The 14,266-nt window shown below is 39.1% G+C and overlaps 1 protein-coding gene across 1 annotated transcript in view; it reads left to right on the top strand.

Moving 5' to 3' along the window:
* PTCH1 (patched 1) overlaps positions 1-13,858 on the top strand; it is a 75,403-nt gene extending 61,545 nt beyond the window's left edge. The window contains exons 19-23 of the mRNA XM_067568657.1: positions 1,900-2,042; positions 5,404-5,503; positions 6,738-6,992; positions 8,125-8,656; positions 10,690-13,858. Coding sequence (XP_067424758.1) covers positions 1,900-2,042; positions 5,404-5,503; positions 6,738-6,992; positions 8,125-8,655 — 1,029 coding nt within the window. The 3' untranslated portion in view covers position 8,656; positions 10,690-13,858. The remainder of the gene's footprint in view (positions 1-1,899; positions 2,043-5,403; positions 5,504-6,737; positions 6,993-8,124; positions 8,657-10,689) is intronic.
* The last annotated feature ends 408 nt before the right edge of the window (positions 13,859-14,266 follow it).

Raw genomic sequence — 14,266 nt, 5'->3', positions numbered from 1 at the left:
TAAAGGGGAACTTTGAGGGTTGGAAACTGAGAAGTATGGTAGGAGTGTGGCAGGGCGAGGTGCACAATGGCAGCAAACTGTGGGGTGCCCTCAGTTTCAAGCGGGTGGTGGAGGGAGTTGATTTAAGATGGCTTTGTGGGTTTGAGGAGAGAGGGACAGGCAGCTGGAAGCATATTCAGGCTTGTTGAGATAAACCAGCCTGCTAAGGCTTGTGGTGGGATGGTGAGTGTTTCAGAGACCTAGTGCGTGTTATGGGGAAACAAGTGACAAATTTTAAATAAATAAATAAAGATGGGAACACAAAATTATAAAACACTTGGCTGTCTGTTCTAACCAGAGAGAAACCAAACTAATTTATGTCAAATTTTTACATAAATAAATATCACATGTGGGTTAAGTTTCAGTCCCCAGCAAACTTAAAACCACTTTTTCCCCCCACATTGACTTTGGAAACAAATCCTCCAAATATGGATTTTACAATGAAAATGCCTAATAGATGTTAAACTGTAGCAGCACTGCTGGCCAATGCATTCATAGATCTAACCGAATATAAATAACCACACTAGTGTTGTATAAACAAAATACGCAATGCTTATAGTGTTGATACAGGATTTAATTGCACTTGTTTAAGACAAATTCACAATCCACTCGTGGCTCAGTTTTTCTCTGCCAATTGTGAACTGTGACCTCATTTTTTTAAAATTCCTCCAAATAAATTCTACATCAACACTGCACTCATTGTATTATGTATCCTTTAAATACACATATATCCACGTGCAGTGCATATATTTTGTTACTATGTTATGGGTCTGATCCCCAGCCCTGACTCACATGAGTCGTCCAGTACACATTGGTTCATATCCTGTGCTGTATATGGAAATGCATTTGTTATCCGTAGCTGAACCTGTGTATATAAAATGTACTAATGCTGGATACATTAATTTTCCATGGTTCACTGTTATTTTTATAAATCTTGAGTACTGAGCTATGTTATATGCTGTGAGGAGTATATATATATATACTCAGGAGTCATGGGGAGGGGGACAGATTCTCCATAAATTACATCAGTGCTCAGATACTACAGTGATGAGTGGCAGGAAAAACCCTAAGACAGATGTATAGTTTGATTTTGAAGTAGAAAAAATTGTAAATACATTTGTGTAGAATGGGACATAAATGTAAAGAATAAGAAGAGCACAATCCTGCAGTGCTTATTTATATGAATAGACCCACTGAATACTTTGGGTCAAATCCTGCTCATCTCATACAGTTAGGTGCTGAGTGTGCATAAAGATCTGCTAGCATGGGGCTCTGTGCCCATGTGGAGAGATCCACTGAATAAGTGGATAATTCTATTTTAAAAGTATCAGAAATAAGCGGCTCGTGGATAGGATGCTGAACTCAGTGACTGAAAGGTTGCAGGATCAGGTCCAAGTCCACAACAAATAATAATTCAAGTCATGTGGTCCCTGCTAATGCAGCATTCCCATGACATCAGTGGGCGTTTAGCCCAGGTAAGAACTGCAAGAGTAGTCCTATAAATTTTACACCAGAAGTGCTTTCAAAACGAAATGAACCCTTTGTGGGTGGGAACAGGCAAACACAGCAACAAACGAAAATCCTTACGAGTTGGGGCGGGGATTGTTTCAGAAAATTATTGCTGTGGCCCTGACCCTGCAATCAATTCTCACTCACTCCCATGACTTCAGTAGCAGCTGTGTACAATGACTGCAGAATCAGACCTTGTCTTGAACTCTAGGCAGCCACAAAGATATTTTAATAAACTGTAAATTGGAGTAATTAGCAGGGGGGGGGGGGAAGTGTGTGATGTGGGAGAGGCTGAGAGTTTTGAAATCTTGTGTACAAAGAAATGATGACATGGAGTTTCTTTTTTTATAGGCATTTTTAACTGCCATAGGAGACAAGAACCGCAGGGCTGTCCTTGCATTGGAACACATGTTTGCGCCAGTGTTAGATGGAGCTGTGTCTACTCTGCTTGGAGTGTTAATGCTTGCAGGGTCCGAGTTTGATTTTATTGTAAGGTAAAGCATCTCTGTGTGTCTTGACTTTTGTTTTTTTAAATGTGTACACTTCTGATGTTTGGTCATTTCAGTGTATCTGCTGTCTTACTACTGTGCGTGATGGGTCTAGCATGCTTACATCACAGTCCTGCTTTACCTCTGCTTTATCAACACCTTCTTACATGTTAGTTGCAATAGTGCTCCCTTTGCTGGCATTGGATTAAGTTCCAGGAAAATTAGACTCCCAGCCGAACATGAAACAAAAGGGGTCCTCTGTTGTCTAGTTTGCTCAGTTCTGAAATAAAGTTAGCTCCAAATAGCTAGTATTGTCCAGTGGTTAGCTGGATTTGACCTTTAACCTAAGGGTCTTCCAGACTTTTCATATGCACAGCATTTTGTGTGGAAGGGACAGGAGGAACTATAAACATCCTGAAACTGACACTCTCCTTCCCTCCCCCTCCCCCATCATCCCTACATGAAGTTTACAGCAGGTTTTAACTAACAAGAAAATTGAAGTCCTGTTTGGGATGTAGGAAACCATAAGCATGAACACAGACGTTCGTATTAAAATTTGTAAAGCAAAGCCTGAAGGTCCTGTTTACAGCAAAAGGCAGGCTGTTTCTTGTGGATTAAGAATGTGAATTTGTCAAGTATGAGAAGAGAGCAAGTTTTCCTTTGAAGGGAATTTGAGAAGTGCAATGAAATGGATCCTATTCTACTCCAAACAACCTGTGGAGCTCTGCAAAATGGCTAATCTTAGAAGTAACACTGGTTCTTTGTGGCAGACTATAGCATGCCAAAAAAAAGGGGGGGGGGGGCAGGACTGAGGTAATACTGGACCAAACATTCATGGTCTGATAGATGGCTGGACTGTTTAGACTGAAGTGAGCTAGATAGATGTAAACTAAATCAGGTCCGCTATTTAACAAAACAAAAAATGTCAAGGCTATAACTGAAAGACTGACTATTGAATTTGAGAGAGAGAGAGTGTGTGTGTGGGGGGGAGAGTGGGCGGTAGGGAAAAGAAGGTTATTTCCTTGCCTAACAAGAATTGCATACATCATATCTTCCTGGTCTTCATAACTACAAACTGTGTATCCTCAAATGCAACTTCCACCAAGTCTTCTGTGTCTCTCAGTTTTTGTTGGTAGTGAGGGAATGAGGCAGAACTCTTCAGGTAGGGCCTGCTCCTATAAGATGCTGAGCACTTTGCAGGATTGCGCTTTTTCTGCAGATTGAATAAAATTTACAGTAATATGTTTGTTGTAATACTCTACATATTGCACACACAAGGAGATAGTGTGCACACTTTCGTGACATAGCATATGGCAGCACATAGTCTTGTTTGATTCCAAATTTGGATTAGATACTTGCTTAACAAATAAAATGAGCTTTTCACGTTTTAAACTTTTGTTGTTTAACTTTGTCTTTGCCCATCAGTTTGGGTTTTTTTAGCACAAGCTGGCTTCAGTTCCCCTTGTTTTTCTAAAACAGATGTAAAATAAACGAGCAAGTCTGAAGCATTGTTACAGCGGGTGAAGAAGACTCCAAACTTCCGGAAAGGGATAGTTTAGCCCAACAACGTGTTTAGGAAGATTAAGTAAATTAACAGACGTTGTATACTCTAAGTAGCCAGACTTATAATCAGCCTGTTTATTCTAGTGTTAGATGGATGAGATGCAAATGTGTTTTAATGCCTGTTGTTGATATACGTCACAGCATGAAGTTCTGGTAGTTTATATTAGTGAAGGAGATGTTCGTTGATTTTGTAGATCAAAAATTCCAAAATGTTTACAATAGCCAAATATTTGTAGTTTGATAAGAATCTGATATATTTGATCAGATGTGGAAACACAGACAGGCAATAAAGTTTGTTGCCAGCTAAACAATGCAATCAGCAGGACTGTTATTAGGAAACTTGCCCCCACTTTTCCTCCTGTCCCTTTACCCTCCAAAAATTTGCCCAAGACTGAACCCTTGAAATCATTAGTTACAGCACAGCCTTGAGTTTAGTCTGAATTCCAGCTGTGTCGAATACCAGCTAGTAAGACTTCCCTTTTACTGACAGGTTTACCTTGGTATTCATGAAGGATCCCAGACCTTAGCCCTCAATGGTGGGAAAGGACAACCACTTGTGCACTTTCCTCGTCCTCCACAGTACTTCAGCCTTTATTTTTGAATTGGCTGATGCAAAACAAGAGTATTCAGAGATGCTAAATTGTTCAACAAAAGATTAGCCTGCAATGCAGCTCTGCCATTGTGGAGTGCTCTTACTCAGTACAATGCAGAAGCTTACTACAGAATGGGCAGCATTTTCTTTGCAGAAAGCTGGTTCCTGTGTTCTAAAAAGCTGGCAATTTGAGCTATTTGGTAAAACTGGAACTCACAGAATTCTAGGTGGAAAGTTGTGATTAATGAACGGCGAGGGAAAACCTTATCCAATACGCCAGAGATTTACAGTACAACCTCAGAGTTACGCACACCTCGGGAATGGAGATTGTTTGTAAATCTGAAATGTTCGTAACTCTGAACAAAACGTTATTCTGGTTCTTTCAGAAGTTTACAGCTGAATATTGACTTCATACATCTTTGAAACTTTACTATGCAGAAGAAAAATGCTTCTTTTAACTATCTTAATTTAAATGAAACAAGCACAGAAACAGTTTCCTTACCTTGTCAAATCTTTTTTTTTTTTTTAATTTTCCCTTTATTTTTTTATTAGTTTACGTTTAACACAGCACTGCCCTATATTTGCTTTTTTCCATGCCTGATTGTGTACTTCTGATTCCAAACGAGGTGTGTGGCTGACCTGTCAATTCGTAACTCTGGTGTTCATAACTCTGAGGCTCTACTGTAATTAGAGATTCCTCTGTAAAATGCAGAAGCATTTCACAGTGGATTAGCCGCTGGGAGAAATAGGCTTCTTTTCCTTCTAGGCTAAATTGTTTAAATTCTACACCCTTCACTTCATTTGTTTGCTTCTGCTGGGTTTTCACTAATGGGGGCCCCTTTTCATTGTATTTGTGCTTTCAGTCCATTCAGCCATTCAGTTCACATTCCATATTTTTGTGTTTGTGTAACACATTTATAAATAACATTACATGCCACGAGATTTTTGGTAAATTAACAAACTCATTTTTTTTCTTTCCTTTTATCAACTAACACTTTGGGTTGTGGAATGTAGCTTCTCTAATCCAAAAGGTAAAAAATAAATGAATACATTAAAAGTCATGATTTTGTACAATATTTTTAAAGCTTCTGAGGCTTGTATTAGCATATTTTTATTTTTAAAAGTTAAATTATTTTTGGGAGTGATGTGTGATCATCTGTATTCATAATGCTATTTATGACCCTTTTCTGCCTATTTTAAATATTATTTCAGGTATTTCTTTGCTGTTTTGGCAATTTTAACCATTCTGGGAGTTCTGAATGGATTGGTGCTGCTTCCAGTTCTTCTGTCATTCTTTGGACCATATCCTGAGGTCAGTATATTTATGAGCAGAAGAAATGAATGTGTCCTTTTTTTCTTTCTTTCCTAGAAACCTATTCTTCTCTTTGTAATTCTGATTTTTATTTAAGTTTTTTGCTCTTCTTTTGTTTTATTCCAAGAAAATTATACTTAATGTGGTTTCTTTTCCTAATTTGATATTCATGTTTAGTAATCAGAAGGTGGCTTTTATAATAATCAGTGGATTGGAAGTTGTAGTCTCTTTGATTTAGATACAAATACATGATTTAATTAGCTTTTTTTTAAGCAGAATTTCATGTATTAGCTATGCCGTAGGAGCAGGGATTTCTTCAGCTTCTTCATTCTACAAGCCATTTTGTGAAAGAGAGCTCCTTTTGTAGACCCGTGTGTCCTCCTAACACTCTGGCCCCTCCATTGCTTCATTCTCAAAATATTTAACTCAGCAGACCACCAGGAAGGGCTCCACACACCACTGGTGGTCCACAGACCACAGCTTGAGAACCACTGCCTTAGGCCACAAGCCTACAAAAGGATCCTCCCTTATCCAAAGGTACACTCTCATGGTATCCCGGACTGCTGTAAGGGTCCATGCAGTCTGTCTTTTTGCAGGATCAGGGCCTTACACAGTCTAGTGCAAGTCCAGCAAAAGAGCAATCATAGCCCTCAAACTTCCACTTGATAGCTCATTGAGTACATCACAATTACCCCTATATGGCATGATCACTGGATGGATCATTGATCCGTCAAATGGATTGTTTTCTCTAATGGCATTAAAAGAGAGTACCTTTATGGATGTGTGGATAGTGTGAGTGGAGATATAGTCATGGAGCAGTTTATGTCAATATGTAACATGCACACACACAATATTTGCCATTATGTGTGTATCCATCTGTCTGTGTGCGTACACAGAACCATATTTTAAACAGACAGATAAATAGATACACACAATACGCATCCATGGAATTTCTCTCTTAATGACATACCAGAAGAAAAAACCCCAAGAAATATATATATAATATACACACTTACACACCTGTACATTGACAGGAATGTATACAATTATGTTCACATCCACAGATAGGGATCAAATCTCTTTCTTTTTGGTACAGCACTTTGCACAGTAACAGAGAGTGTAGCAAACAATAAATAACAAAATGGTTTCAGTGACATAAGAGTAGGTGTAGTTTGGTGAAGAACATTTTTGTTGAATGTTAGTAATTATAAGAGGTTTTAATTGTCATTATTAGGTTTCTCCAGCCAATGGACGGAACAGATTGCCTACTCCCTCTCCTGAGCCAGCTCCTAGCATTGTGAGGTTTGCACTGCCACCTGGACACACAAATAATGGATCAGATTCGTCTGATTCTGAGTACAGTTCTCAGACCACAGTGTCAGGAATCAGTGAGGAACTCCATCAATACGAGGTCACTCAGAGCTCTGGTGCACCTGTCCACCAAGTAATAGTGGAAGCAACTGAGAATCCTGTCTTTGCCAGATCCACTGTAAGTAACTGTAAGAGGAGAGGAAGTTATTTTATTTGGGGTTTTTGGAAGAATTTGTCTTTTTTCAGTTTGTATAGCAGAGTTTATATTTCTGACTTTTTGCTTTGTATTTCTGGCTGCAACTGGCCCAAACTTTAGAGCACTTCCAGATGAAGGGTGCTCAAGTTTTTCTCACTCTTTCATTTAGGAAGAAAATTAGGATAAAATGGTGGTATCAAAGCACAGTGTATATTCATGTGTAATTGCCTTTGCAGCATACTGTCTCTAGCTGAAAGAGCAGGATTGGCAGGTCCTTTGACAACTGTTCCGGACGATCTCTGTGAAAGAGAAGGGGAAGGACTCTGGAATTAATGTGGCTCCACCCAGAGCCATATGAACTATCTTCATACTATATTTCTCCTCCAATAATACGTTTTAGGGGATAAAGGCTGGGGTAGATCAGGGAAAGAGTGTCTCAAGGTTTCTCCAAACCTTGGGTCTGCTCTGCATCACCACAGTGCCCAAGCCCTAAACCACTGGGCCAGCATAACTTTCATTTCAAAGACAAACTAAAAAGCTTCCTCTCCTACCCCCCAGGATGCTGCATGCTGAGCTGCAGTGCGGATCTGTTTTTATTCAGCAGAGGCCTAAAAATAGGTACAAGGAGAGCCACATTTGAAGTTGGTCACGGTTTATTGACTGATGTGGCCGCTGTGCTTCACGCTTTTTACAGAAATCCAGAAACCAGATTCCTGCAATCTATACAACCATCCCACTAACATCCTGTGTATGTACCCCAGCTGGAAGAGAGTCTTTGCCAAAGCCCAGCAATTTTGGTTATTGAACCACTTCAAATATAGTGCTTGCTATCTGTCCCTTTCAAAAGACTGAGCAGTATGTGGGAGGTATACATAATGCTTTCAATGACAGTCCTGTGTTTATCTGCAAAGTTGTACTTCCCAGCTTGTAACAATTTTAGGAGAGAACTGTCTGAAAAAGGCATAAATAAGACTCCAAAGTGCTTCACTTCTAGAGTTAAGCCCGAACAGTACATTTCAGTGCTGTACCAGGGAAAATATTTCCATAGCATGTGTAACTTTTGTTTGCCTGCGTTAAGTCAGAGATTTAACCACATTTCTCATCTCATTTCCAGGTGGTTCAGCCAGAGACAAGATATCATCAGCCAAGTCCAAAATTACAAACTAACCCAGAAGCTGGGTCCCAGCAGACGTGGCATCATAACAGACAACCTAGACAGGAATTGAGGGAAGGACTACGACCACCTCCTTACAGGCCACGCAGGGATGCTTTTGAAATTTCTACTGAAGGGCATTCTGGACCTAGCTCTAGGGACCGCTCGAGCCATAGGACTCGTTCTCATAACATTAGAAGCCCAGCATTCACTGCCATGGGTGCTTCAGTGCCAGCATACTGCCAGCCTATCACTACTGTGACTGCCTCAGCTTCAGTTACTGTTGCTGTACACCCTGCTGTGCACAGCCATAACTCTCATGGAGGAGGCTTTCCATCCTACGAGGGATACCATGAAACTGACCGTGGACCATTTGAGGATCCCCATGTGCCTTTTAATGTCCGGTGTGAGAGGAGAAACTCTAAAGTAGAAGTAATAGAACTGCAAGATGTTGAATGTGAAGAAAGGACAAATGGCAGCAGCTCAGATTAAGGTATGTTTTTGTCCTTCCCAGCCAGTGGTGTGGTGAAAAAAGGAAAAAGACAAGAATTTCCTAAGGTACTTTTCCTCCCAGCTGCTTTACCCTCTGAGCATCAATGACTGGGATTTACATAAATATCAGTGCATTTTGCATTAGAAAATTAGCTTGAATAAACAACCTTACATAGATTTTGACATTTTCAGCGATCTGTACAAACATTAAAGTAAGTATTACTATCCCAATGTTTCAGGTGGAGAAACTGAAGCAGAAGAATTGGGTCTGTCCACAATGCAATCAGGAAGTGTGATTGGAGCACATGTAGGCATACCTGAGCTAGCTTTGATAAAACTAGCTTGCTAAAAATAGCAATGTAGCCACAGTGGCACAGGCAGCACCATGGGCCAGCCATCCAAGTTCAGTCCCACCCAGGATGCTGGCTATATATTTGTGGGGAGCTAGCCTGTGCCACCACCAGTGCCACTGCAGCTGCTCTGCCTACACATGCTGCAGTCCACCTCCCGATGGCAGCATAGAGATAGATACCCACCGTGCAACTTGTCCAAGGCCAGGAAACAGGAGTCAGAACCTGGAATTCCTGGTACCCAGTCCTATGCTCAGATCAGTAAAATGGGCTGCTTCCTAAAATCTCTCACACAACAACTTTTGTTAGGAAGGAGTAAAACCTTCAGTTACTTACATTCCAAAGAAAATGACCCTTGAATATAATGTAGTAAAAGTATATAAACTACTTAGCCAAATCCTCCTGGTGCGTCAGAACTTCCATGGTTGTGCTGCAGAGTGCAAGGCAGGCTGAAGGAAGTGTTTGTATGGAGATGACACACACTCCCGCACAGTGCTCTTTCAATGGGCTTGGTCCAAGCTCTTATGAAGGGAAGTTCTGTGTATGTGGGCATGCCCACTGGATTCCCAAACAGGAGGATCCACTGAACAAATCACCCTGTATGGGTGGAGTGCAGCTGCCATTATTACAGCCTTTGGGCTGCAGTAGACATCATCGAGTTGTTCTGTGGGTGCTCTTTAGGTTTGTGAGAGAGAATTTGTGACCCGTGAGGATTTGACCCAAAAAAGGAAAATGAAGGTAAACTCTTCTCCCCCACACCCTCTGACAATGGCTTTTGTGGAGAAAATGACACTATGGATCCTTTCATAATTTCTGCAGCTTGAAAGGTGAATTACTATCTGCCTTGGAGGTGATAAAGAGAGTTGTAAAAATTAGAGCTGATAAAAAAAAATCATGTATTTCAGAAAACGTTTTGAAAGCAATTAAAATGTTTCATTTTATTAAAAATTTCCTGTTAATATTTTTAGGGTTCCACCCCCCCCCTCCCCAAAAAAAAATAGTTTTGAAGGAAGTCATATTCTCGCTGTTATTTTTTCACACATTTTTCCAGTGGAGAAAAAAAGTGCGTGTGTTTTCCCCATGGAAACAAAATGAAATTTTTTGGAAAGTTTCAAAGTGTTTCATCACCATACGAAGAACTTTGAACAAAATGAACATTTTCATTTGGTTGAAAAGACGTTTTCCATTAAAAATTTCTAAAGGAATTTTTGACCAGTTCTTATTAAAATACTTTGCATTTCTAAAGCTGCTATCCAAAGATTTCAAAGAAAGTTTATAGTCCTAAATGAATGTATCCTCACAACACTCCTGGGAAGATGGTAAGTGTTGAAATTCCAAGGAAGTGAATACTAAGGCAAAGAAAAGGTCAGGCTCAAATTTTCCAAAAGTGGACACTAATTTGGGCACCTCAGTTGTGGGTGTCCAATTTGAGATATCTAAGACCTCATTCTCCTGCAGTTTCCATTGACTTTAATTGGAGTTGGGTATGCAGAAATGGAGACACTCAAAATTATTGGACATTTTAAACATGACATCTGTGACAGATGGGAATAGAGTGCAGATTTCCTAACTCTCGGTCTTGTACCTTAACCAGAAGAATCATCAAGTGCATTTTGGGTTGGGTTGGTTTATTTATTTTTCTTAAGCTTTTGGTGAACAGTTGTATTTTCTGTCTTTTGTAAAGGGTAACAACTGAAGGAAAGAAGAGGCCAAAGATGGGGAAACCTCCTCTTTCCAGGACTGCTTATGAGAACTGCTTGAAGTTGTAGAAATGGACATGCTGCATCAGGACAACAGTTCACTGTTACTGTAACCTATTGTATTATTTTGTTAAATATTTCTATAAATATTTAAAAGATGTACACATATGTAATATACAAAGGAACAATGTAAAGTAGTATAATCCAGAGTTAACTCTTGTTAATAGAGTGGGGACAATATTGTTTGTGCTCTGTACTTATTGTACATTGATCTCTGTGCCACAACTAAGCTTAATCTAGTTCTAAATTTCAGCACATGTTGCTGCTGCTTAAATATTGTATAATTTACTTGTATAATTCTATGCAAATATTGCTTATGTAATAGGATTTTTTGTAAAGGTATGTGTTTAAAATATTTTAAAATGTGCATTTCACAACCCTGTGGTAGTATGAAATGTTACTGTTAACTTTCAAACACGCTATGCGTGATAATTTTTTTTTAAATGAGCAGATATGAAGAAAAGCACGTTAATCTGGGTGTCTTAAGTAGGTTTAGTTATGTGCAGGTTTTGTTTTGCTGTGTGCATGTGTGTGTGTGTGCGTGTATGTTCCCAGCGTACTGTAGTGTATTTCTTTTTACTGTATGGTAACCCTTAGTGGGCTCATTAACCTACTGATGCTGGCAGAGTCAGGATTTCCCTCTTGCTAGGTGCTAGTGAAAAATGCATTGGCACTTAACAGCAGAATCTCCAGACTGCTATCGTCAAAGGGATGATTAAAACAGAAGAGAGGACAGGAGGTCAGGGCACTTGGATTCTATTCCTAAATCTTCCACTGACTTGCTGTGTGTGACTTTGGGCAAGTCACTTAACCTCCCCATGCCTCAGTTTCCACATCTGTAAAATGGATATAATAATATTTACCTACCTCCCAGGGGTGATGTAAGGCTTAATTACTGTTTGGAAAGTGCTTTGATATCTTTCATGAAAGGTGCCATGTGAGTACAAAACATTATAGTCATTTTCCTTAGCTGCAGAGGGTGCTGGGTATTGAAAGTGGCTGAAATCCCATCAGCATATGCCTTTGTTTGTACCGATGTCATATTTTGATATAGATATTGCAAATCCTAGAGTGTTATTGGAAACTGAATAATCTGATTGTTCAATACAGAAACTGAATGATCTGGTTGTTCGATACAGTAACTGCACATTTCAAAGCAATCTGGCATCCCTCATCACCTTATTGACATGGCAGGAAGCAAGTTAATATAAAGTGACGAAAATTAGATGGCGAAAATAATAAATTAAAAAATGTTCTATTTTCACTTCTTATTTAACTGATCTTCTGCTGGATCCATGACCATAATGACTGACATGGTCTGGGGTGATTTTTTTCCCTCCCCCAAGGTAACACTTACCGCATTAGTACTTTTAATTAAAATAGCTAAACTGGGAGCCCTTCATGAATCTAGTTTAGCTTCTTTTTTCTTTTCTTTCTTTTTATTGTCAAAATTGAATTGCAGCAGGTGAAAGGCTGGGAAAAAATGCTGCAAGCTTTAGGCTCCAGCATGGACTCAAATCTTATATAAAGAGAACATTGATTTAAAATAATAGAACAAAAGGTTTCACTACTTTCCCTCCCTAATTTTTCATTGCCCTTCTCTGAACAATTTTTCAGAGTGGGTGGATATATATTCAGTTTAGAAAAAACACAAGATCTGTGTTCATAAATACAATTGGCCGCTCCAGGCCAGGCATTGTTTGATTAGAATTTATACTTCTCCAGTGGCTGAAGGGCTCTGCCTTTTCCTGTGCGCCTTTCCAACATAGTGGAGGAGTATGAGTATCATGCACAAATTGTCATGACTTTTTTGCTCACTTGAAAACACTTTGACATGAGGCACTTGTTTACAGGTATCCACTGTGAACACTTAAAAGAACAGCTGATGAGCCTGGCATTGTCCCAATGGTACATAAGCTACTGTTTAGATGCACACTAAGGGTTAATCCTGTAACTGCCTACTGGTGCAGCTCACTGTCTAGCATGAAAACTTTTAATGACAAAAAGACAACAGGCTCCAACTTAGCACTAGCAGTGTGGTGACCTCAGATCATAAAAACTCTGCAACAAAACTGTATGATACTAATTGGAAGCTACCTTCAACTGCCAAGTGTACATGTTACTGTGTCAGAGGTCACTATGGCTTCCCACTGATATTGCTTTGGTATCTATCAGTCAGTCACTCCCTCACCCCCACTTTTTTTTGGTAGATGGTGGGAGGGAGGGAGGGAGCAAGGAAGAGTTTTGATGTCTCATCTCTTCTCCCTCCACCCCCCAATTCCTTGTTCTGTGTGTATGTTTGTGGGTGAGCTGTCTGCTTTCTGCACAATGTAGATCTTTTCTCCTATAGTCACATTGGCAACAGGAGAACTCAGTGGCTGGCAACTTTGTGTTAATGGTTTGTTTTTTAACTTTTTTTTTAATCGTTGGTGATATTTATATTTTTGTATCATAAGAATGTTTTCTTACAGTATTTGTCATGCCAGTTTATAACAAACAAAATGCAGGGATTTTATTTCTATTGGAAACACTATTACATCTATGTTTTTACTTTTAATGGAATTTTTTATTTGTATAGAGTGCTTACTAATGTTAAATAGGAAAGAGTATATAACATTTACATTAAGGACTCATTGTAGCTTTTAGTGTAAGGAGTTAAAAGGAAAAAATATTCAAACTGGGTCTCATTGCCTGCCTGTTTTGGCAGGAGTGGGTTTGTGTCATTTCAGTTACAAAGATAAAAGTATGCCATATAATTTATTTATATGAAAATTTATTTTTGTAGTGTACATAATAGTCATCAAGTCTTTTGACAGAAGTATATTTTTAAAGAGTTTATATGTAATGATGATACCATTATGTTTTGAAGCATTGCTGAGACATGATTACAATGCACACTTTTCATTTTAAACCCCGTTGTGGAAAAAGAAAATGTTTAACAGTGTTGAGAAAGAAAGAGAGTGTGAATATCCATACAATTCTGAATTATGTTTTAGTTACCATTTGTGATCTAGTGTGGTTCTCATTTTAAACCTGGAGTGGAAATTGTACAAACTCTCTAAATATTAATGTTCAAACACTGATAGAAATTCTAACATGAATAAAAAATATTATAACTTATTGGTTAAGTATTTGGTTGTTTGTAGAATGGTTTTTTTTACAGTAGCCGTAAACTATGTAACAGAAAAGTAGCAATCATCTTTGGATGTGTAACCCATATGACTGGCAAACTTACTAGATACTACAGTCAAAGGCTGCGGTATTCATGCACCAGTTCTTACTTTTATTACCAGATTTGGGCCTGAGCCACACATTAACTGAATTCTGCTTCTTAATTTCAGATCTCTGTAATTGGCCAAACCAAAGCCAAGATCTGGAATCTCCCAAACTTGGGGTTTGAAACTGGGATCTTCCCAGAGTTCAAAATATTTGGAATCTGTCTTCAGATTTGGCTCATTCTGGAGATAGGTTCAAGCTGTAAACTCCGATCCAAACTACAGA

Source organism: Emydura macquarii, unplaced genomic scaffold (genome assembly GCF_026122565.2).
Source record: "Emydura macquarii macquarii isolate MOO-44397 ecotype Brisbane River unplaced genomic scaffold, CSIRO-AGI_Emac_v2 contig_2897, whole genome shotgun sequence".
NCBI classification, from domain to species: Eukaryota; Metazoa; Chordata; order Testudines; family Chelidae; genus Emydura; species Emydura macquarii.
The sequence above is the reverse complement of the archived record's forward strand: the minus strand, read 5'-3'. Positions and strand labels throughout refer to the sequence as shown.